The sequence below is a fragment of the Oncorhynchus tshawytscha genome, linkage group LG02 (assembly GCF_018296145.1).
Source record: "Oncorhynchus tshawytscha isolate Ot180627B linkage group LG02, Otsh_v2.0, whole genome shotgun sequence".
NCBI lineage: Eukaryota > Metazoa > Chordata > Actinopteri > Salmoniformes > Salmonidae > Oncorhynchus > Oncorhynchus tshawytscha.
The window spans coordinates 17,489,133-17,510,977 of record NC_056430.1 but is presented as its reverse complement, the minus strand read 5'-3'; the positions used below and the strand labels follow the sequence as shown (position 1 = coordinate 17,510,977).

General features: G+C 42.5%; 1 protein-coding gene across 3 annotated transcripts; it reads left to right on the top strand.

Moving 5' to 3' along the window:
- Nucleotides 1-7,191: 7,191 nt before the first annotated feature.
- Nucleotides 7,192-17,598, top strand: LOC112220697 (alpha-1,3-galactosyltransferase 2). 3 transcript variants are annotated; one of them, XM_042331402.1, is made up of 8 exons: nt 7,192-7,413; nt 7,512-7,566; nt 7,883-7,951; nt 8,373-8,462; nt 10,312-10,407; nt 12,521-12,658; nt 12,796-13,479; nt 15,839-16,569. In XM_042331402.1, the coding sequence occupies exons 3-8, from the start codon at nt 7,947-7,949 to the stop codon at nt 16,221-16,223; spliced, it is 1,398 nt and encodes a 465-aa protein (XP_042187336.1). In that variant the 5' UTR covers nt 7,192-7,413; nt 7,512-7,566; nt 7,883-7,946; the 3' UTR covers nt 16,224-16,569. The 3 variants fall into 3 exon arrangements, with proteins under 3 accessions (XP_042187336.1, XP_024238309.1, XP_042187341.1); XM_024382541.2 differs by lacking the exons at nt 7,192-7,413; nt 15,839-16,569 and adding an exon at nt 16,602-17,598 and having other exon boundaries at nt 7,422-7,566; XM_042331407.1 differs by lacking the exons at nt 7,192-7,413; nt 7,512-7,566; nt 7,883-7,951 and having other exon boundaries at nt 10,302-10,407; nt 15,839-16,571.
- Nucleotides 17,599-21,845: the final 4,247 nt, after the last annotated feature.

The following is a 21,845-nucleotide window of genomic DNA, read 5'->3' as shown; positions in this document are numbered from 1 at the left end:
TCCTCTGTGGAGATGGGAGAACCTTCCAGAAGGACAACCATCTCTGCAGCACTCCACCAATCAGGCCTTTATGGTAGAGTTGCCAGACAGAAGCCACTCCTCAGTAAAAGGCACATGACAGCCCGCTAAAGAGTTAGAATCAGACTATGAGAAACAAGATTCTCTGTTCTAGTTAAATCTTGGTTTCATTATTTGGCCTGAATGCCAAGCGTCACGTCTGGAGGAAACCTGGCAACATCCCTACAGTGAAGCATGGTGGTGGCAGCATCATGCTCTGGGAATGTTTTTCCGCAGCATGGATTGGGAGACTAGTCAGGATCAAGGGAAAGATGAACGGAACAAAGTACAGAGAGATCCTTGATGAAAATCTGCTCCAGAGTGCTCAGGACCTCAGACTGGGGCGAAGGTTCACCTTCTAACAGGACAACGACCCTAAGCACACATTCAAGACAATGCAGGACTGGCTTCAGGACAAGTCTCTGAATGTCCTTCAGTGCCCGGACTTGAACCCGATTGATCTTTGGAGAGACCTGAAAATAGCTGTGCAGTGACGCTTCCATCCAACCTGACAGAACTTGAGAGGCTCTGCAGAGAAGAATGGGAAAAACTCCCCAAGTACAGGTTTGCCAAGCTTGCAGCGTCATACACAGGAAGACATGAGGCTGTAATCGCTGCCGAAGGTGCTTCAACAAAGTACTGGGTAAAGAGACTTGAGTTCTTATGTAAATGTCATATTTCAGTTATTTTTTATTTTAGTAAATTTGCACACATTTCTAAACGTTTTACTTTGTCAATATGTGGTATTGTGTGTAGATTGATGGAAAAAAACAATTTAATCAATTTTAGAACAAGGCTGAAATGTAACGAAATATGGGGGGGAAATCAAGGGCTCTAAATACTTTCCGAATGCTCTGAACATATTTGTTGGTTCAAGCCATTCCAGTAACTGAGAGACTTTTAACAATATTTTAAATGAAGCAGACAAACTCATTTTAAAAATGGAAATTTACGAAATATCTTCTATCACACATTCCATTATATGCAACATTTCAACGTGACTTGCCGAAAGAACCGCTTCACCATTTGGAATGCTGTGGTAAAGTACATGCATGAGCTCTTCCTGTGTGCTACATAGATTTGTTTACTTACATTGATGAGGGAAGGGGTATCCTCATATTTCCTTCTATTTTACCTATGAAGTAGAGATGAAAAGGCCAAATCCAAGAATGCACAGGTTTGCAACCAAATAATTGTAATCCCTAACGGTTTGAATTAGAATATATTGTCCCTGTCTGCCAGTGATGCATATGGTGTGCTATCTGGTTGAATATGGCAGAGAAATAGCAAGGCACATTACAAAATGTGATACCTCCTGGACTTTCATAGGTTTACAAATGTGAAACTCTGTCAAGAGCAACATGTGCTGCCTCCTCACTATCTACTGTGTTGTTGCACCTCAAAAATCGCACGAGAGGATTTCGACACCAACCATTTGAGATTGTTCTGAAACTGTTTCTGTAATTAATAACAGACCCTGAAACATTATTATTTAAATATCATCTCATCTCTGCGAAATGTAGCTAATTGATTGTACTCCAATTGGAATTTGTGGGATTCAGATAATATTCAATAAATATAGTACCCAACATCCAATTTGAACCAAACGTCTTCCTACCAATGAGTAAGACATGAGGAATTCCCCCCACAAAAAAAAAAAAAATGGTAAAAAGCCACCCACAGATCCCCAACACCCCATGTCAATCCCACCCCAACAACCAGTAAACAGTATAATTTTTCTTTGTTTGACAGTAGTATGAAGTTGTGGCTTGGAGTATTGCTTCTCCATACTATGTAATGTGTACCTTGTGAATCTGGTTATGTTTTTTCTCTACCTGCTCAGAGAGATGTGTAATTGAAGTTGCATTATTTACCCAAAAGTACTGTGAAAGTACCATGTTTTGACCAATAGATGCCGCTGTTCTTACTATACTGCCACACACATCCATTTAGCTGGTCTCTTGTGTTTATTAAATTGGTCACAACATTTCCTTTGCAACTTTGGGTTCTTAACCAATATATTTTATGAAAATAAATTCCTCCATGAAAGCAATTCAGTTTGTCCTTCTCTTAGCAACCTAATGCTTCAACCAAACTCTCCTTGAATAGTCCAACAAGAGTCTGCTCTCTTGAGAGGTCTATCTTTATGCAATTCTTATATGTAGACTTTTCTGACAACCCCAATAATAAAATGAATTGCATGGCAGTCTTATGTTTTTCAATAACATTATCAGGAAACAGCTCTGTATGTATTGTGACATATAACATTAAACTCAACACAACCAACACCAATTGCAAAACACTACACAGTTTGTGTTTGGGACTTTGAAGACCATAACATTGACACCATGAGGACTGCTGTAGCCTAATAATTTGATTGTTCACCAGAAATGGTCTAACAGTAACTCATCCATATATTTTTTAAGGTAATGAACAACACACAAAGAAGCTGTTTCCTGGACACAGATTAAGAAGGACAAACTGATTTGTTTTCCTGGAGGACTGGCTTTAATTGTGAGGATGACCAAAATGTATTTTCATCAAGCCAAATATATTGGTTTTCTACCCAAAATTGCTAAGGAAATGTTGTGATCTATTTAATGGATACGAGACCAGCAACATTGATAAGAGTGTGGAAGTATAGCAGGAACAGCAGCCTCTAGTGGTCAAAACCTGTTACTTTCACACTACTTTATTGTATAAATAATGCAAGCGACTTCCATCACTAATTTCTCTAACATTTCACTGACATTCACAGAATAAATGACATTGTCACAGCTTCATACTACTTGTCAAATAAAGAACTGATACTGGTTGTTGGGGTGGGATTGGCATGGGATGTTTGTGGGCGACTTTACATTTTTTATTCCTCATGTCTTACTCAATGGTAGGAAGAAGGTTTGTCCAAATTGGATGTTGGGTACTAGATTTACTGAAATTAAAATAGCCAAGTTGGATGCCATCAATTAGCTTAACTTCTCTAAGATTAAATCAACAAACTAATGCTTCAGGGATGCCAATCGTATCTGTTTAACTACAGAAACAATTTCAAAACAAGTCTACTGAGATTTTCTACTGAGTGATAATTTTGTACATTTATTTTGCAGCTATGTCCTGCAGGATATTATATGCCCTTTAATGTATACATAAAAAAGAGTAAATTCCTGTTTTGGGTGTCCACATGAAATATGTGTAGATATCTTTATGTACAGAAATACCTCCTTGTATCTTGTAATCCGTTTGTTCTCATGTCTAAATATTAATGATTAACATTGTTATTTTAAAAACGCATTTAAGCCTTAACTTTATTGTAATTGTATCATCACATTGTATTTGTCCCATATTGATGCTTCTCTTATGCATTTTGATTTTATAGCATGGAATAATATACTGTAAACTATATTAACCGTTAACCCCTTTTCTATAGTAAATTATCAAATCAAATCAAATTTTATTTGTCACACATACACATGGTTAGCAGATGTTAATGCGAGTGTAGCGAAATGCTTGTGCTTCTAGTTCCGACAATGCAGTAATAACGAACAAGTAATCTAACTAACAATTCCAAAAAAAAAAAAACTAAACTACTGTCTTATACACAGTGTAAGGGGATAAAGAATATGTACATAAGGATATATGAATGAGTGATGGTACAGAGCAGCATAGGCAAGATACGGTAGATGATATCGAGTACAGTATATACATATGAGATGAGTATGTAAACCAAGTGGCTAGTGATACATGTATTACATAAGGATGCAGTCGATGATATAGAGTACAGTATCTACGTATGCATATGAGATGAATAATGTAGGGTAAGTAACATTATATAAGGTAGCATTGTTTAAAGTGGCTAGTGATGTATTTACATCATTTCCCATCAATTCCCATGATTAAAGTGGCTGGAGTAGAGTCAGTGTCATTGACAGTATGTTGGCAGTAGCCACTCAATGTTAGTGGTGGCTGTTTAACAGTCTGATGGCCTTGAGATAGAAGCTGTTTTTCAGTCTCTCGGTCCCAGCTTTGATGCACCTGTACTGACCTCGCCTTCTGGATGACAGCGGGGTGAACAGGCAGTGGCTCGGGTGGTTGATGTCCTTGATGATCTTTATGGCCTTCCTGTAGCATCGGGTGGTGTAGGTGTCCTGGAGGGCAGGTAGTTTGCCCCCGGTGATGCGTTGTGCAGACCTCACTACCCTCTGGAGAGCCTTACGGTTGAGGGCGGTGCAGTTGCCATACCAGGCGGTGATACAGCCTGCCAGGATGCTCTCGATTGTGCATCTGTAGAAGTTTGTGAGTGCTTTTGGTGACAAGCCGAATTTCTTCAGCCTCCTGAGGTTGAAGAGGCACTGCTGCGCCTTCCTCACGATGCTGTCTGTGTGAGTGGACCAATTCAGTTTGTCTGTGATGTGTATGCCGAGGAACTTAAAACTTGCTACCCTCTCCACTACTGTTCCATCGATGTGGATGGGGGGGGTGTTCCCTCTGCTGTTTCCTGAAGTCCACAATCATCTCCTTAGTTTTGTTGACGTTGAGTGTGAGGTTATTTTCCTGACACCACACTCCGAGGGCCCTCACCTCCTCCCTGTAGGCCGTCTCGTTGTTGTTGGTAATCAAGCCTACCACTGTTGTGTCGTCCGCAAACTTGATGATTGAGTTGAAGGCGTGCATGGCCACGCAGTTGTGGGTGAACAGGGAGTACAGGAGAGGGCTCAGAACGCACCCTTGTGGGGCCCCAGTGTTGAGGATCAGCGGGGAGGAGATGTTGTTGCCTACCCTCACCACCTGGGGGCGGCCCGTCAGGAAGTCCAGTACCCAGTTGCACAGGGCGGGGTCGAGACCCAGGGTCTCGAGCTTGATGACGAGCTTGGAGGGTACTATGGTGTTGAATGCCGAGCTGTAGTCGATGAACAGCATTCTCACATAGGTATTCCTCTTGTCCAGATGGGTTAGGGCAGTGTGCAGTGTGGTTGGGATTGCATCGTCTGTGGACCTATTTGGGCGGTAAGCAAATTGGAGTGGGTCTAGGGTGTCAGGTAGGGTGGAGGTGATATGGTCCTTGACTAGTCTCTCAAAGCACTTCATGATGACGGATGTGAGTGCTACGGGGCGGTAGTCGTTTAGCTCAGTTACCTTAGCTTTCTTGGGAACAGGAACAATGGTGGCCCTCTTGAAGCATGTGGGAACAGCAGACTGGTATAGGGATTGATTGAATATGTCCGTAAACACACCGGCCAGCTGGTCTGCGCATGCTCTGAGGGCGCGGCTGGGGATGCCGTCTGGGCCTGCAGCCTTGCGAGGGTTAACACGTTTAAATGTCTTACTCACTTCGGCTGCAGTGAAGGAGAGACCGCATGTTTTCGTTGCAGGCCGTGTCAGTGGCACTGTATTGTCCTCAAAGCGGGCAAAAAGTTATTTAGTCTGCCTGGGAGCAAGACATCCTGGTCCGTGACTGGGCTGGGTTTCTTCCTGTAGTCCGTGATTGACTGTAGACCCTGCCACATGCCTCTTGTGTCTGAGCCGTTGAATTGAGATTCTACTTTGTCTCTGTACTGGCGCTTAGCTTGTTTGATAGCCTTGCGGAGGGAATAGCTGCACTGTTTGTATTCAGCCATGTTACCAGACACCTTGCCCTGATTAAAAGCAGTGGTTCGTCCCTTCAGTTTCACACGAATGCTGCCATCAATCCAAGGTTTCTGGTTAGGGAATGTTTTAATCGTTGCTATGGGAACGACATCTTCAACGCACGTTCTAATGAACTCGCACACCGTATCAGCGTATTCGTCAATGTTGTTGTCTGACGCAATACGAAACATCTCCCAGTCCACGTGATGGAAGCAGTCTTGGAGTGTGGAGTCAGCTTGGTCGGACCAGCGTTGGACAGACCTCAGCGTGGGAGCTTCTTGTTTTAGTTTCTGTCTGTAGGCAGGGATCAACAAAATGGAGTCGTGGTCAGCTTTTCCGAAAGGGGGCGGGGCAGGGCCTTATATGCGTCGCGGAAGTTAGAGTAACAATGATCCAAGGTCTTTCCACCCCTGGTTGCGCAATCGATATGCTGATAAAATTTAGGGAGTCTTGTTTTCAGATTAGCCTTGTTAAAATCCCCAGCTACAATGAATGCAGCCTCCGGATAAATCGTTTCCAGTTTGCAGAGAGTTAAATAAAGTTCGTTCAGAGCCATCGATGTGTCTGCTTGGGGGGGGATATATACGGCTGTGATTATAATCGAAGAGAATTCTCTTGGTAGATAATGCGGTCTACATTTGATTGTGAGGAATTCTAAATCAGGTGAACAGAAGGATTTGAGTTCCTGTATGTTTCTTTCATCACACCATGTCACGTTAGTCATAAGGCATACGCCCCCCGTAAATTATTAAATAGGTCTGGCTATTATTACAACAATAAATTCCTTTGTCCTGCAATGACTTCCCGAGTTAAATAAAGGTTAAATAAATCATTTTAAAAATGGTGGTACCATATACAAGGTTACATTGGCTGAATTACACACAGTCAAGACTAAGAGAGCATGGACTGTGTAAGAATGAGCAAAAGGTATGAACATTTTCCAATAGTTTTGGATCATTTTTATTGGCCAAAAGGTCATTAGATAATAATGTATAAATCGCCATCACACTGCACACTGCCCTATCCCATCTGGACAAAAGGAATACCTATGTAAGAATGCTGTTCATTAACTAAAGCTCAGCATTCAACACCATAGTACCCTCCAAGTAGAGGCTCTTGTTATCAACTGTTGTTCCTTGGCAAACACACTTATTTCAAATAGGCATATGATGCTAGAGATACCGTACTTTTCAGTTACCTGTGGAAAGTATTAACTGCAGTAAGGTGTGGTCACCTCATACACCTGAATGAAACAATTCCCAAATGCCTTTTCATGACCCAAACGGACTGGTATAATACCATTATTTGACCTTTTGATGACAATAAGAATTTGAAATTGGTCTATGATACACACCTGGCGATATTAAGCACAGCGATTTGGTATTTTTATATCTCACAATTGGGTTTTGCATGTTGTTTATTTTTATTTTCTGCTCTGTATATATAGCATCATAACCTCGAAAGGTAATCTCGCAAATCAACGTTTATTGTCACGAGTCTTGTCCTGGAGGCAGAACTGAGCGCTATCCACTTTTGATTGGCCAGCTACAAGGTCAAAGATGGCTATAATGTTCATGAAAACAAAATTGCTTTTAGGTTTTTAATTACATATTAGGGTTAGCATTGTGGTTAAGTTTAAAATGTGATTTTATAACTTTGTGGCTGTGTCGGATGGTGACCACTCTGCAGAGCTGCCCCCAGAACAAGATTAATGACGAAAAACGCTAACAGGTAAAAGGACAAACCGACGCATGATCAGATGCTGGTGTTGGGTTGATTCTCTCCGTCCATGTTTTGGGTGTAAATAATTACCCCCTCGCAATATACAGGAAACTACTTCTCTTGAGACTAAGTGTTTTAAAGACTCATCAACCGGCAAAGCAGGTAGGCGACAACATTTCCATCTACACCTGATGACATTGTTGCTGTTTTTAATTTGTGTAAACGCTGTCTAATTTATATGTTCGTGATATTAGTGCCTTACAGACAGTTTGCAGTCCATTGCATTTGATTTAATATTACCCTACTGTATTTAGGCTACTTTAGAATCACAGATGTATGATACATTTAGGCTATTCAATTAAGCACATTTTATTACCCTAAATTCATGGAATAATTATCTGTATGATGAGCTGTACATCATTGTCAGAATAACATCCGTTTGGTATTCACCTTAACAATGTACATTTAATTTCCTCAGCATATTCATTTCACTCAGTTTCACCATCTGAAACAGACTTTGGAACAAAAGTTCCAGGCACGCAATGAGGTATGGCTTCTGTGCTGATGCAATGTCATCAATGTTAATAGACTAATTTTTAACATAAATGAAATGACCAGTTATTTATATTTTTACTTAATTTTGGGGTATTAAAAAAAACATAAACACCTTGGCTAATCCAAACTCATATATTAGGCCTAAATGTTAACAAACATGTTTCATGATGTTTATTATATATATATATATTTAAATAAAGTCCCTCTCATAATCCATTAACTAATAACATTGATGACAATAAATTAAATGTTCAATGTTGGAGTCAATGATTTAATTGCCAGAAAAGAGAATGAAAAAATGTCCTGGTCTTTTATGATGTGTTATCAGGTGAAAGTGGAACTATAGGCCTTAGTGTTTGCATTGACCTCCTATCGCACCTTTTGACGCAACGTTTTTGTCTATTTTCCGTCAGAGTATTGTACAAGGCAAAGCGTGTATTAACATGTGCAGGATGTGCCTCTGTGCTACTCTTCATAGCCTACTTCACACCTACATCAATAAGGTGTGTATTTTCTTAATGAAAGCACCATGATTTAATGTTTCAGAGGGGTGGGTTAAATGTGAGACACATTTCAGTTGAATCATTCAGTTGTGCAACTGACTAAGTATTTCCCTTTCCTCTGCTGTTCCCCTACGCCAATTGTTTGCTTCTTGTTATGCAGCATATGTTTAGGAAGAAGGACCGTAGGGCTGTTCTACACTGCTCAAACAAATAAAGGGAACACTTAAACAACACAATGTAACTCCAAGTCAATCACACTTCTGTGAAATCAAACTGTCCACTTAGGAAGCAACACTGATTGACAAAAAATTTCACATGCTGTTGTGCAAATGGAATAGACAACAGGTGGAAATGATAGGCATTTAGCAAGACACCCCCAATAAAGGAGTGGTTCTGCAGGTGGGGACCACAGACCACTTCTCAGTTCCTATGCTTCCTGCCTGATGTTTTTGTCACTTTTGAATGCTGGCGGTGCTTTCACTCTAGTGGTAGCATGAGACGGAGTCTACAACTCACACAAGTGGCTCAGGTAGTGCAGCTCATCCAGGATGGCACATCAATGCTAGCTGTGGCAAGGTTTGCTGTGTCTGTCAGCGTTGTGTCCAGAGCATGGAGGCGCTACTAGGAGACAGGCCAGTACATCAGGAGACGTGGAGGAGGCCGTAGGAGGGCAACAACCCAGCAGCAGGACCGCTACCTCCGCCTTTGTGCAAGGAGGAGCAGGAGGAGCACTGCCAGAGCCCTGCAAAATGACCTCCAGCACAAATGTGCATGTGTCTGCTCAAACGGTCAGAAACATACTCCATGAGGGTGGTATGAGGGCCCTACGTCCACAGGTGGGGGTTGTGCTTACAGCCCAACACCGTTCAGGACATTTGGCTTTTGCCAGAGAACACCAAGATTTGCAAATTCGCCACTGGCGCCCTGTGCTCTTCACAGATGAAAGCAGGTTCACACTGAGCACATGTGACAGTCTGGAGACGCCGCGTGGAGAACGTTCTGCTGCCTGCAACATCCTCCAGCATGACCAGTTGGAGGTGGGTCAGTCATGGTGTGGGGTGGCATTTCTTTGGCGGGCCGCACAGCCCTCCATGTGCTCACCAGAGGTAGCCTGACTTCCATTAGGTACCGAGATGAGATTATCAGACCCCTTGTGAGACCATATGCTGGTGCGGTTGGCCCTCGGTTCCTCCTAATGCAAGACAATGCTAGACCTCATGTGGCTGGAGTGTATCAGCAGTTCCTGCAAGAGGAAGGCATTGATGCTATGGACGGGGCCCGCCCGTTCCCCAGACCTGAATCCAATTTGAGCACATCTGGGACATCATGTCTCGCTCCATCCACCAACGCCACATTGCACCACAGACTGTCCAGGAGTTTAGTCCAGGTCTGGGAGGAGATCCCTCAGGAGACCATCCGCCACCTCATCAGGAGCATGCCCAGGCGTTGTAGGGAGGTCATACAGGCACGTGGAGGCCACACACACTACTGAGCCTCATTTTGACTTGTTTTAAGGACATTACATCAAAGTTGGATCAGCCTGTAGTGTGGTTTCCACTTTAATTTTGGAGGTCTGGCTCCAAATCCAGACCTCCATGCGTTGATAAATTTGATTTCCATTGATAATTTTTGTGTGATTTTTTTTTTTTTTGTTGTCAGCACATTCAACTATGTAAAGAAAAAAGTATTTAATAAGAATATTTCATTCATTCAGATCTAGGATGTGTTATTTTAGTGTTCCCTTTTATTTTTTTGGGCAGTGTATATGAATTCAGTCACTTGACACTATCCATACCTTTTAACATAGAAACAGAAACAGTTGTTTAAGTTTTGACCCAGCATGTTGTAGGTACTTGGAGGGCTTAATCCCCATGAACCGATGTCATCTAGCCCCTGGAGAGAAGCTGAAGCTGGGGAATAGTATAGATGCTTCCCTGGACCTTTGGTAGGACATTTTGTTTTTATATCAATCATGTTCAGAGCATGCCATTCCTTTTATTGTGTTCATTACTTTTATTTATATTGTGTTGGAGTCTGAAAATGAAATCTAAAGATCATTTTAATGGCTTTTTTTATTGGTAAAAGTATGGGGCTAAGCTCACCTCAGTTCCTCACCACAAATACTCCCTTCTACGAGGTTCCATAGAGCTTGATAGGTCTCTAGTGACCAAAATGCCATATTAGACTAGGCATTGACATTGAGGGCTTTCACCATTTTAATGTAGTCAACTGGGCAGGACTTCCAACTTCATTGGCTGATCTCTTGGAGACCTTGTTGGAGTCCTGTCCAACCGGGGCATCAGGGGGAATCAACCAATCATTAAGAAAATTGACAAAATCAAAATGGAGGTTGCCTCAATGTCGCTGCCTACCTCTTTGCAGCCACTTTATCTCCAACTGGTTTGACATTGGGAATTTTCTCAAATTCTTCAGAAAATTATCATTAACAACATTCTTCTGTAGGAATTACAGTACTTCAGCATACATTTTCCTATAGGTTTCCATTTAAAGTCATGTTACCAAATTTTTCAGAGAACATTAAGAAAACATCTCATTAACTGTCAGAGAATGTTCTAAGAATTTTATTTGAAACTTATACATTCTGTTCTCAGCATCACCAAAACACACTCTATCCTCTATCTTCCTCAAACTCAACTCTGGACCTCAAAGCCAGTTCCTTTTTTCATTAATCCCCTCCAACCAGGGACTGATTTAGACCTGGGACACCAGGTGTCAGCAAGCGCCAGTCCTCATAGTGTAAGAGTTGAATAGCCCTGCGCTATCGTTAAGAGTGTGTGTGTGTTGGCCGCTCCAACTAATTGGCCCCACCTGATGTTAATGGGTTCTTGGTTTCTTTTAAATGGTATCTGTTTTAATAGACTAAAATGAACAGCTTTATATGCATACTATTTGAATTGGTATGTTCATCTTGGTGGTGCAGTGGACTAATTCCATGGATAGAGAATGGAAGATTATAGGTTCAAATCTCACTGATGCTGTGTCACAAAAAAATACATGCATGGTTAATGTCTAAATAAATACATTTCTCTGGCTGCATTTACACAAGAAGCCCAACTATGTTTTGTTTGTTACTAATTGGTATTTTCACCAATCAGATCAGCTCTGAAAAAGATCTGATGTGATTGGTCAAAAGACCAAATAGTTTTAAAAAATGTGAGAATCGGGCTGCTTGTCTAAATCCAGCCCATGTGTCTTATCTGTGCTTGGAGTTTAAAAAAGGGAACCAAAAATTAGCTAGCAGTAGCTAGGTTCCCATCCAATTGGTTAACACATTTTCATTTCAATATTCTAGAATCCTCATCTAGTAAATAGAATCGCTAGAGCGCGATGAGCCATATATACGTTTTTACTGAGATATTAATTGGGCAAACATGATTTTTGTGGCATGGTGTCAGTGAGATTCAAACATATGATCTTCTGTTCCATGGAATTAGTCCACTGTGCCACCTGGAAGGAGATGGTATGTGGCATGTTTTTTTAAAACTCATACAAAGCTGTTAATTTTAGTCTATTCAAACACCCCATTTCAACGGAAACAAGCACTCATTAAGATCAGGTGTGACCAATTAGTGGGTGTTGCCAAGACACCTTAAAACATTTAACAAGATCGAGCATAGAGTTCTGTTGACACAGAACGGGATGTATATTTTTAACATTCTTAGAACACACTTTGAACGTTACTAATGTTTTGTTGTTTTTATGGAAAGTTCTCAATGTTCTGAGAACATGGCTTTAAATAGAACCCTGAGGAAACCTTCAGAAAACATTATGCTGAATACTAATATGCCCACAGAAGAACGTTGTTTCTGAACGTTCTCAGAACAATATGAGAACATGACTTTAAATAGAACAATAAGTAAAACTGTAGGAAACGTTACGCTGAAGTATTGAAATTCTCACAGAATAACCTTGTTTCTTAACATTCTCTGAACTATTTGAGAACATTCCCAATGTATGCAAAATAACCATAGGTCAACCATGCTCTCACCAAGCTCTAAGAAACATTATGTGCTAGCTGGGCTCTCTGTTCCTACCAGGTCCAGAGGGGATGTTCAGACATGCACTGACTGGGGAGCCCCTGTGATCTGGGATGGAATGTTTGACCCAGATCATTACGACCAGGAGCACAGGAGGAACCACTCCTCTGTCTCTCTCACTGTATTCGCTGTGGGCAGGTCGGTTTTCATCTTGGTGACCAATTTTTTTTCTAGCAACTTATTCATTCTTATGAAACACTTCTGTCACTTACTGTAAGCAGCATATTTGGAGATGCTATTCTTAAACTTGAGGTTTTACTCCTTCCCATCCCAAGGTATCTAGATGCCTACCTGGAGGCATTCCTTTTGTCTGCTGAGCGTCACTTTATGGTGGCTTTACCTGTGACATACTATGTGTTCACGGATGTTCCCGAGAGGGTACCAAGCATCCAGCTTGGTCCTGGGCGGAGCCTGAAAGTTGTGAGGGTGCAGAGACACTCTCGCTGGCAGGACATCTCCATGATGCGTATGAGGGCCATTGCAGACGCCATTGAGTCACAGATTCGTCTATACAGCCGCTACATCTTCTGCTTTGACGTGGACCAGGTGTTTGTGGGTCGGTTCGGCTCAGAGGCTCTGGGAGACTCTGTTGCTCTGCTCCACGCCTACTACTACCACCGACCACAGAGCCTGTACACCTACGACCGCAACCCCAGGTCCAGGGCCTACATGGAGACTGGGGACTTCTACTATCATGCTGCCGTGTTTGGAGGCTCGTGGCAGAATGTGAAAAATATGACAGAGACCTGTTACCAGACCATCATGGAGGACAAGGAGAATCAGGTGGAGGCTCTGTGGCATGATGAGAGTCACCTCAACAAGTACCTGTGGCTACATAAGCCCAGTAGAGTGCTGTCTCCTGAGTACTGCTGGAGCAGTAACATTGGTTACCGCGGTGACATGCATGTGACCCGCCTGCTCTGGGCAAAGAAAAAATATGACACACTCCGGATTACAGAGTGAGCAATCAGAACCTGTATGCAATAATCTAATGAGCAAAAGCCCCTGAAGCTTCAAACAGTTCACAGTGCAGCGCTGCGATAGTCTACAGCCCAGTATGACCCACCTTGTGCAAGTCAATAAAGTTTGTAAATATAACATAATGGGCCATCTGCCTATTGCACTGTGGAGTCTTTGGCTTGTGTGTTGAACCCAGAATGATCAAGTAGTTAATTTCCTGGTTCTCATGTGTCATTGGCAGGAATTTTCCCTTGAAATCTTGTGGTTACTTATTAGGAATCTAACCTACTACCCTGGTGCTGCAAGCGCAATGCTCAACTAACTGAGCCACACCAGAGAAGTGCAGTGACATGTAGTCAGGACCTAATGTGATAGCTTTAGAAATGATTCAACATATTTTTTTTTGTATTATGAAGTAAAATGTATTTTATAAAGTTGTATTGGGAATTGTTTTTATATATAAATAAATCAAATCAAATCAAATTTATTTATATAGCCCTTCGTACATCAGCTGATATCTCAAAGTGCTGTACAGAAACCCAGCCTAAAACCCCAAACAGCAAGCAATGCAGGTGTAGAAGCACGGTGGCTAGGAAAAACTCCCTAGAAAGGCCAAAACCTAGGAAGAAACCTAGAGAGGAACCAGGCTATGTGGGGTGGCCAGTCCTCTTCTGGCTGTGCCGGGTGGAGATTATAACAGAACATGGCCAAGATGTTCAAATGAAATAAATAACTCCTGAATAAAGAACTTGATCCACCCATGGCAACCATACTCTAAGGACTAGAACCGAGCCTTACCGCGGAAGATTCACCTTAGTGTTATTTTCATTATTTAAAGGTAGTTAGATTTGGCCGTCATATGCAGTATTTACTGTGAAAAAATTATCCGTTAACTCGGGAACATTGCATTTAAATTTCAATTGCGCTATAGTCTGGATCTTTGGTGCTACGGATTGAATCTAGGCCAAACTGTTTAAAAATGTTAACATGTCAGTTTGGGGATATTGCATGTCTCCAATGCCACCATACTACCATACTATTCTGCTCTTTTAACAAGTCATTGCTGGTTTGATAAGATTTCAGAGTTTCACAGAGGAAGCCTGACCGGTTCCCCTCTCTCCACTGGGATTCTCTGCCTCTAACTCTATTACAGGGGCTGAGTCACTGGCTTACTGGTGCTCTTTCATGCCGTCCCTAGGAGGGGTACGTCACTTGAGTGGGTTGAGTCACTCACGTGATCTTCCTGTCTGGGTTGGCGCCCCCCCTTGTGTTGTGCCGTGGCGGAGATCTTTGTGGGCTATACTCGGCCTTGTCTCAGGATGGTAAGTTGGTCGTTGAAGATATCCCTTTACTGGTGTGGGGCTGTGCTTTGGCAAAGTGGGTGGGGTTATATCCTTCCTGTTTGGCCCTGTCTGGGGGTATCATTGGATGGGGCCACAGTGTCTCCTGACCCCTCCTGTCTCAGCCTCCAGCATTTATGCTGCAGTAGTTTGTGTCGTGGGGCTAGGGTCAGTTTGTTATATCTGGAGTACTTCTCCTGTCTTATCCGGTGTCCTGTGTGAATTTAAGTATGCTCTCTAATTCTCTCTTTCTTTCTCTCTCTCGGAGGACCTGAGCCCTAGGACCATGCCTCAGGACTACCTGGCATGATGACTCCTTGCTGTCCCCAGTCCACCTGGCCATGCTGCTGCTCCAGTTTCAACTGTTCTGCCTGCGGCTATGGAATCCTGACCTGTTCACCGGATGTGCTATCTGTCCCAGACCTGCTGTTTTCAACTCTCCAGAGACAGCAGGAGTGGTAGAGATACTCTTAATGATCGGATATGAAAAGCCAACTGACATTTACTCCTGAGGTGCTGACTTGTTGCACCCTCGACAACTACTGTGATTATTATTATTTGACCATGCTGGTCATTTATGAACATTTGAACATCTTGGCCATGTTCTGTTCTAATCTCCACCCGGGACAGCCAGAAAAGGACTGGCCAACCCTCATAGCCTGGTTCCTCTCTAGGTTTCTTCCTAGGTTTTTGCTAGGAAGTTTTTCCTAGCCACTGTGCTTCAACACCTGCATTGCTTGCTGTTTTGGGGTTTTAGGCTGGGTTTCTGTACAGCACTTTGAGATATCAGCTGATGTACGAAGGGCTATATAAATACATTTGATTTGAAGCAACGCCCGCGCCAGTTATTTGGAATTACCGGAAAACATCTACTGCCGCAAATCCACATAAACCCCCAGGGTGATCCCATACCATAGTTTAGAGCAAGATAGATCACTAGTAATTAAATATGAGACATCCACTAAATGCCACCCATAGGGTGTGCTAAAATGTGTCCTGCGCTCTTCTTCTTCTTCAGGGAGGTAGCCTGCATAAGATCACCCACAGCCAAAGAGCCATTGTTACAGATGCATGATGGCGGAACACGTTCTTCCTTCAGATTCTCTAAAATTGGTTCTGCCACAGTGGTCCCCAAGGTTTTCACTCTAACCATGTGTACTCACCATTGGGTGAGTACACATAAGCCTTTTCCTAACTATCTTCCAATTATCGTCAAAACCCACACGTTACAGTCCCTATTCCATCCACAGCTTCTGGATTCCCATTTGTCAAACACCCTGCCCAGATCTTGTATCTCCCAGTCCCTTTCGATACATTCTTATAACCCTGATCAATTATCTCATGTCCATAAAAGAGTCCTAGGGTACAATTTAGCTGGCTCTGCTTGTCTTTTGCCCTCATAAAATACAACATTCCACAGGCCTGATCTGTCTCTGCCATTGGTCTACTCATTGAACCAAACAACTCTCCCATGGATTTGGGTTTAGACAAAGTTAATACCGCAGTCCCGTTTGGGGACACTTTTCTACCTAAGTCTTGAATAAAACTTTACCCACGTGTTGACAGGGCTGGCTTCACCAGTGGATGGAGCCAACACAGTCAACCACCAACGACCACATGCTGTCGTCTTTCCTCTCTTATACCCCCTAAGAGTTTGTTTTATTTACAACATAACCTTGCTGATCATGTAAAACAGTTGGTTCTTCAGGGCTTTAGTCTTGCCCTTCATCTTTTTCAAGTCTTTGGTTTTGACTCACATCTGCTTCTGCCTCTTGTTTCAGGCTGTGTCTGGCTCCATCATCTCCTGTGGGCTGAACACCTTCTGGCAGTGGGCCAGGTGGTGCCAGACGGACCTTTCCTGAACTCTGACCGCCGTTGGTGTTGCCATGATTACCTTGAATGGCCCCAACCATCTTGGCTGGTTCCATTTTCTCTTGTGGACACGGATTTTGACCCAGTCTCCAATCTCCACAGGCTGGTACCTCCTTCTGAGCTTTCCTAGTGTGAGAGTGGAGAGATATGACAATAGTAGTTAGCTCTTTCATGTACTCCAAGTGTTCTACTTTAGCTAGAGTGAGGTCTGTTAGTCATGGGTCTGCGTGCGGGAACATTCATGGGTCTTCCTGTCAACATTTCATGTGGTGTACACCCCGTGCCTTTATTAACACTACTGCACATTTTCATTAACACCGTTGGTAAACAATTCACCCAAGATTTCTTGGTGGAGTGAAATGCCTTAGCGAACCCTTGTTTAATGGATTGGTTAGCTCTCTGTAACCCCATTACTCTGAGGGTGGTAGATGTTCACAAACTTCTGGTCCACTCCCATCATTATGGCTACCTGCTTCACTACATCACCAGTAAAGTGGGTACCATTGTCTGCAGATAAAACCTCAGGAACACCAAATCTAGGAATGCTCTCCCTCACTAGTAGCTTTGCTACTGTCTTAGCATCACAGTGTGTGGTGGGAAATGCCTCCACCCACCTGGTGAACCTGTCAATAAGGACTAAACGGTACCTTTTCTTTTCTTTCTGCAAGATCTATAAAATCCATGTCACGATGGACAAATGGTCCTCTTGATGTATGGAAATGACCTGGTTTCAGAGGTGCTCCTTTGGCAATGTTAAATTGCATGCACGTAGCACATCGAAACAGAAACTGTTTCACATGCTGAGTCAAATCTGGACAAATCCAAAGAAATTGCCTCTATCATATTTGTATTTATTTGTATTTTATTTCACCTTTTATTTAACCAGGTAGGCAAGTTAAGAACAAGTTCTCATCTACAATTGCAACCTGGCCAAGATGAAGCAAAGCAGTTCGACACATACAACAACACAGAGTTACACATGGAGTAAAACAAACATACAGTCAATAATACAGTAAAAAAAAAGTCTATATAGACGATGTGAGCAAATGAGGTGAGATAAGGGAGGTAAAGGCAAAAAAAATCCATGGTGGCGAAGTAAATACAATATAGCAAGTAAAACACTGGAATGGTAGATTTGCAGTGGAAGAATGTGCAAGGTAGAGAGAAATAATGGGGTGCAAAGGAGCTAAATAAATGAATACAGTAGGGGGAGAGGTAGTTGTTTGGGTTAAATTATAGATGGCTATGTACATTGGCAGTTATCTGTGAGCTGCTCTGACAGCTGGTGCTTAAAGCTAGTGAGGGAGATAAGTGTTTCCAGCTTCAGAGATTTTTGTATTTCGTTCCAGTCATTGGCAGCAGAGAACTGGAAGGAGTGTCGGCCAAAGGAAGAATTGGTTTTGGGGGTGACCAGAGAGATATAACTGCTGGAGTGCATGCTACAGGTGGGTGATGCTATGGTGACCAGCGAGCTGAGATAAGGGAGACTTTACCTTGCAGGGTCTTGTAGATGACCTGGAGCCAGTGGATTTGGCGACGAGTATGAAGCGAGGGCCAGCCAACGAGAGCGTACAGGTCGCAATGGTGGGTAGTATATGGGGCTTTGGTGACAAAACGGATGGCACTGTGATAGACTGCATCCAATTTGTTGAGTAGGGTATTGGAGGCTATTTTGTAAATGACATCGCCGAAGTCGAGGATTGGTAGGATGGTCAGTTTTACAAGGGTATGTTTGACAGCATGAGTGAAGGATGCTTTTTTGCGAAATAGGAAGCCAATTCTATATTTAACTTTGGATTGGAGATGTTTGATGTGAGTCTGGAAGGAGAGTTTACAGTCTAACCAGACACCTAAGTATTTGTAGTTGTCCACGTATTCTAAGTCAGAGCCGTCCAGAGTAGTGATGTTGGACAGGCGGGCAGGTGCAGGTAACGATCGGTTGAAGAGCATGTATTTAGTTTTACTTGTATTTAAGAGCAATTGGAGGCCACGGAAGGAGAGTTGTATGGCATTGAAGCTCGTCTGGAGGGTTGTTAACTTGTTATGGCTACAATCCCAAATCCGGGATCGATATGACAACTACCAGTGAAAATAGAGGGCGCCAAATTCAAACCACAAATCTCATAATTACAATTCCTAAAACATACATGCGTCTCATCATTTTAAAGGTGATCTTGTTGTTAATCCCACCAAGGTGTCCGATTTCAAATAGGCTTTTCAGCGAAAGCACTACAAACGATTATGTTAGGTCTCCACCAAACCACAATAAGCACACCCATTTTCCAGCGAAATATAGCATTCACAAAAAGCAGAAATAAAGATAATTCAAGGTTAGTGATTAATTTTATCTTCATCAGATGACACTCATAGGACTTCATGTTACACAATACATGCATGTTTTGTTTGATAAAGTTCATATTTATGTAAAAAAATCAGTTTACATTGGCTATTTAGATTCACTAGTTCCAAAAACATCAAGTGATTTTGCATAGCCGCATCATTTCAACAGAAATACTCATCATAAATGTAGATGATAATACAAGTTATACACATGGAATTATAGATATACCTTTCCTTAATGTAACCGCTGTATCAGATTTCAATTTTTTTTTACGGAAAAAGCAACACATGCAATAATCTGAGACGGCGCTCAGAACAGAAGCCAAATTAGCCGCCATGTTGGAGTCAACAGAAACCAGAAAATACAAGAAATGTTTCCTTATCTTTGATGAACTTCATCAGAATACAGTCCTAGGAATCCCAGGTCCACAATAAATGCTTGATTTGTTCAAAAATGTCCGTTATTTATGTCCAATTAGCTGCTTTGGTTAGCGCATTTGGTAAACAATTCCAAAGTCACAAAGTCCACTATAACGTGATGAAATGTCCAAAAGTTCCATAACAGTCAGTAGAAACATGTCAAACAATGTACTGAATCAATCTTTAGAATGTTATTTACATATCTTGAATAACGTTCCAACCGGAGAATTAGAATGACTTCAAATGAGCGGTGGAACGCAGGTGCTTCCCCTGTGAACGCGCATCGTGAATGCATGGTCAACTCGTGGCAGTGGTGACTATTTCCTGTGTCATTCGACCTCCCCCCCGCCCCTTCACATTAGTCATCAGACAAAGTTCTATTGACTGTTGACATCTAGTGTAAGTGAGAACTCATTCAGATCTCGCTGTAATTTCAATGAAAGCTTGGTTGAAGATCTGCCACCCCCAGAAAAAAAATCAGGAAGTGGAATTTCTCAGGTTTTTGCCTAAGTTCTTTTATACTCACAGACATAATTCAAACAGTTTTAGAAACTTCAGTGTTTTCTATCCAATACTAATAATAATATGCATATATTAGCAACTGAGACTGAGGAGCTGGTCGTTTACAATGGGCACCTTTTCATCGAAGCTACTCAATACTGCCCCTGCAGCCATAAAAAGTTAACAGTGTCCAAAGAAGGGCCAGAAGTATACAGAATGGTGTCGTCTGCGTAGAGGTGGATCAGCAGCAGCAAGAGCGACATCATTGATGTATACAGAGAAGAGAGTCGGTCCAAGAATTGAACCCTGAGGCACCCCCATAGAAACTGCCAGAGGCCCGGACAACAGGCCCTTCGATTTGACACACTGAACTCTATCAGAGAAGTAGTTGGTGAACCAGGCGAGGCAATCATTTGAGAAACCAAGGCTATGGATTCTGCCGATGAGGATGTGGTGATTGACAGAGTCGAAAGCCTTGGCCAGATCAATAAATACTGCTCCACAGTATAGTTTCTTATCGATGGCGGTTAAGATATCGTTTAGGACCTTGAGCGTGGCTGAGGTGCACCCGTGACCAGCTCTGAATGCATAGCGGAGAAGGTATGGTGGGATTCAAAATGGTCGGTAATCTGTTTGTTGACTTGGCTTTCGAAGACCTTAGAAAGGCAGGGTAGGATAGATAGGTCTGTAGCAGTTTGGGTCAAGAGTGCCCCCCCCCCCTTTGAAGAGGGGGATGACCGCAGCTGCTTTCCAATCTTTGGGAATCTCAGACGACACGAGAGGTTGAACAGGCTAGTAATAGGGGTTGCAACAATTTAAATAATTTTTAGAAAGAAAGGGTCCAGATTGTCTAGCCCCCCTTGACAAATGGGCCATACCATGGGCCACTTTGGCCACTTGGCCCATGGTATGGCGCAAATCATCAGTGTCTTTCCCAACAGTAGCAGAGAAGAACAGGGAGTGGCTGTGACACTTGGAGGCATCCAATTTAGCAGCCTCATCTGCCATGGCGTTGCCCATACTCACAAAATCTTTCCCCCCCAGTATGAGCAGCAATAGCCAAAGCAGAGGGCAGCATCATAGCCTCCAAGAGATCTAAAACCATAGTTATTTTATGAATAGGACTTCCACAAGCATTGTTAAAACCCCTACTCCTTCAGAAACCACACCAGGAGAGACAAACCCTAATTGCAGAATCAGAGAAAATTGTAACCATTTTCCCTTCTCCCATTTTACAGGCAGTGGTTAGTGCCAAAAGTTCAGCCTGTTGAGCTGAGAAAGTCTCTGGGAAGGGCTGTTGGATGTGAGCGGTTCTATCAATTGTCACAATACCAAACCCTGCATATTTCTTCCCTGTAGTTTGATCTAAATATGAAGAACCGTCAACGAAAAGCTCCAAGTCAGCATCAGTCAGGGCAGTGTCAGAGAGGGCAGGCCTAGCCTTAGAGTCATTGGTGTGGGACCCACTGTCTCTGCACTGCCTTTGGTTGAATCTGTCATGGTGTCCCGTGATTTTGTTTTTATCAGGTTCTATGTAATGTAGACTGAGTGACTTATCTGTATGGTACTGTAGAAACCCTGAGTTCTATCGCCGTATATGGGTAGTAGAACCTAACATAGGAGGATATACCTTACGGAGTTAGTTTTTCTCTAACCCCTCTTCTTTAGTATCACTATATTTATTCACTAACCACACTACTGTAAATGGTTTCACATATGTGTGGTAAATAACCACAATTGATTTCCATTGTATTTGAACTTCAAAACGGGGGTCTCCTTGTCTCCTCTCTTGTTGATGTAATGTAATTCCCAATCCGCAAATGTATCCGTTCTTGTACTCATACAACAATTATCTTACACCAAATCTATAATCCCACCAATTACACATATAT

Bases quoted from the DNA above. Each gene is read 5' to 3' on its own strand.
- LOC112220697 (XM_042331402.1), top strand. The intron at 12,659-12,795 runs GTCGGTTTTCAT...TCCCATCCCAAG, and splicing joins ACTGTATTCGCTGTGGGCAG to GTATCTAGATGCCTACCTGG. The intron at 13,480-15,838 runs GTGAGCAATCAG...CTTCTTCTTCAG, and splicing joins GACACACTCCGGATTACAGA to GGAGGTAGCCTGCATAAGAT.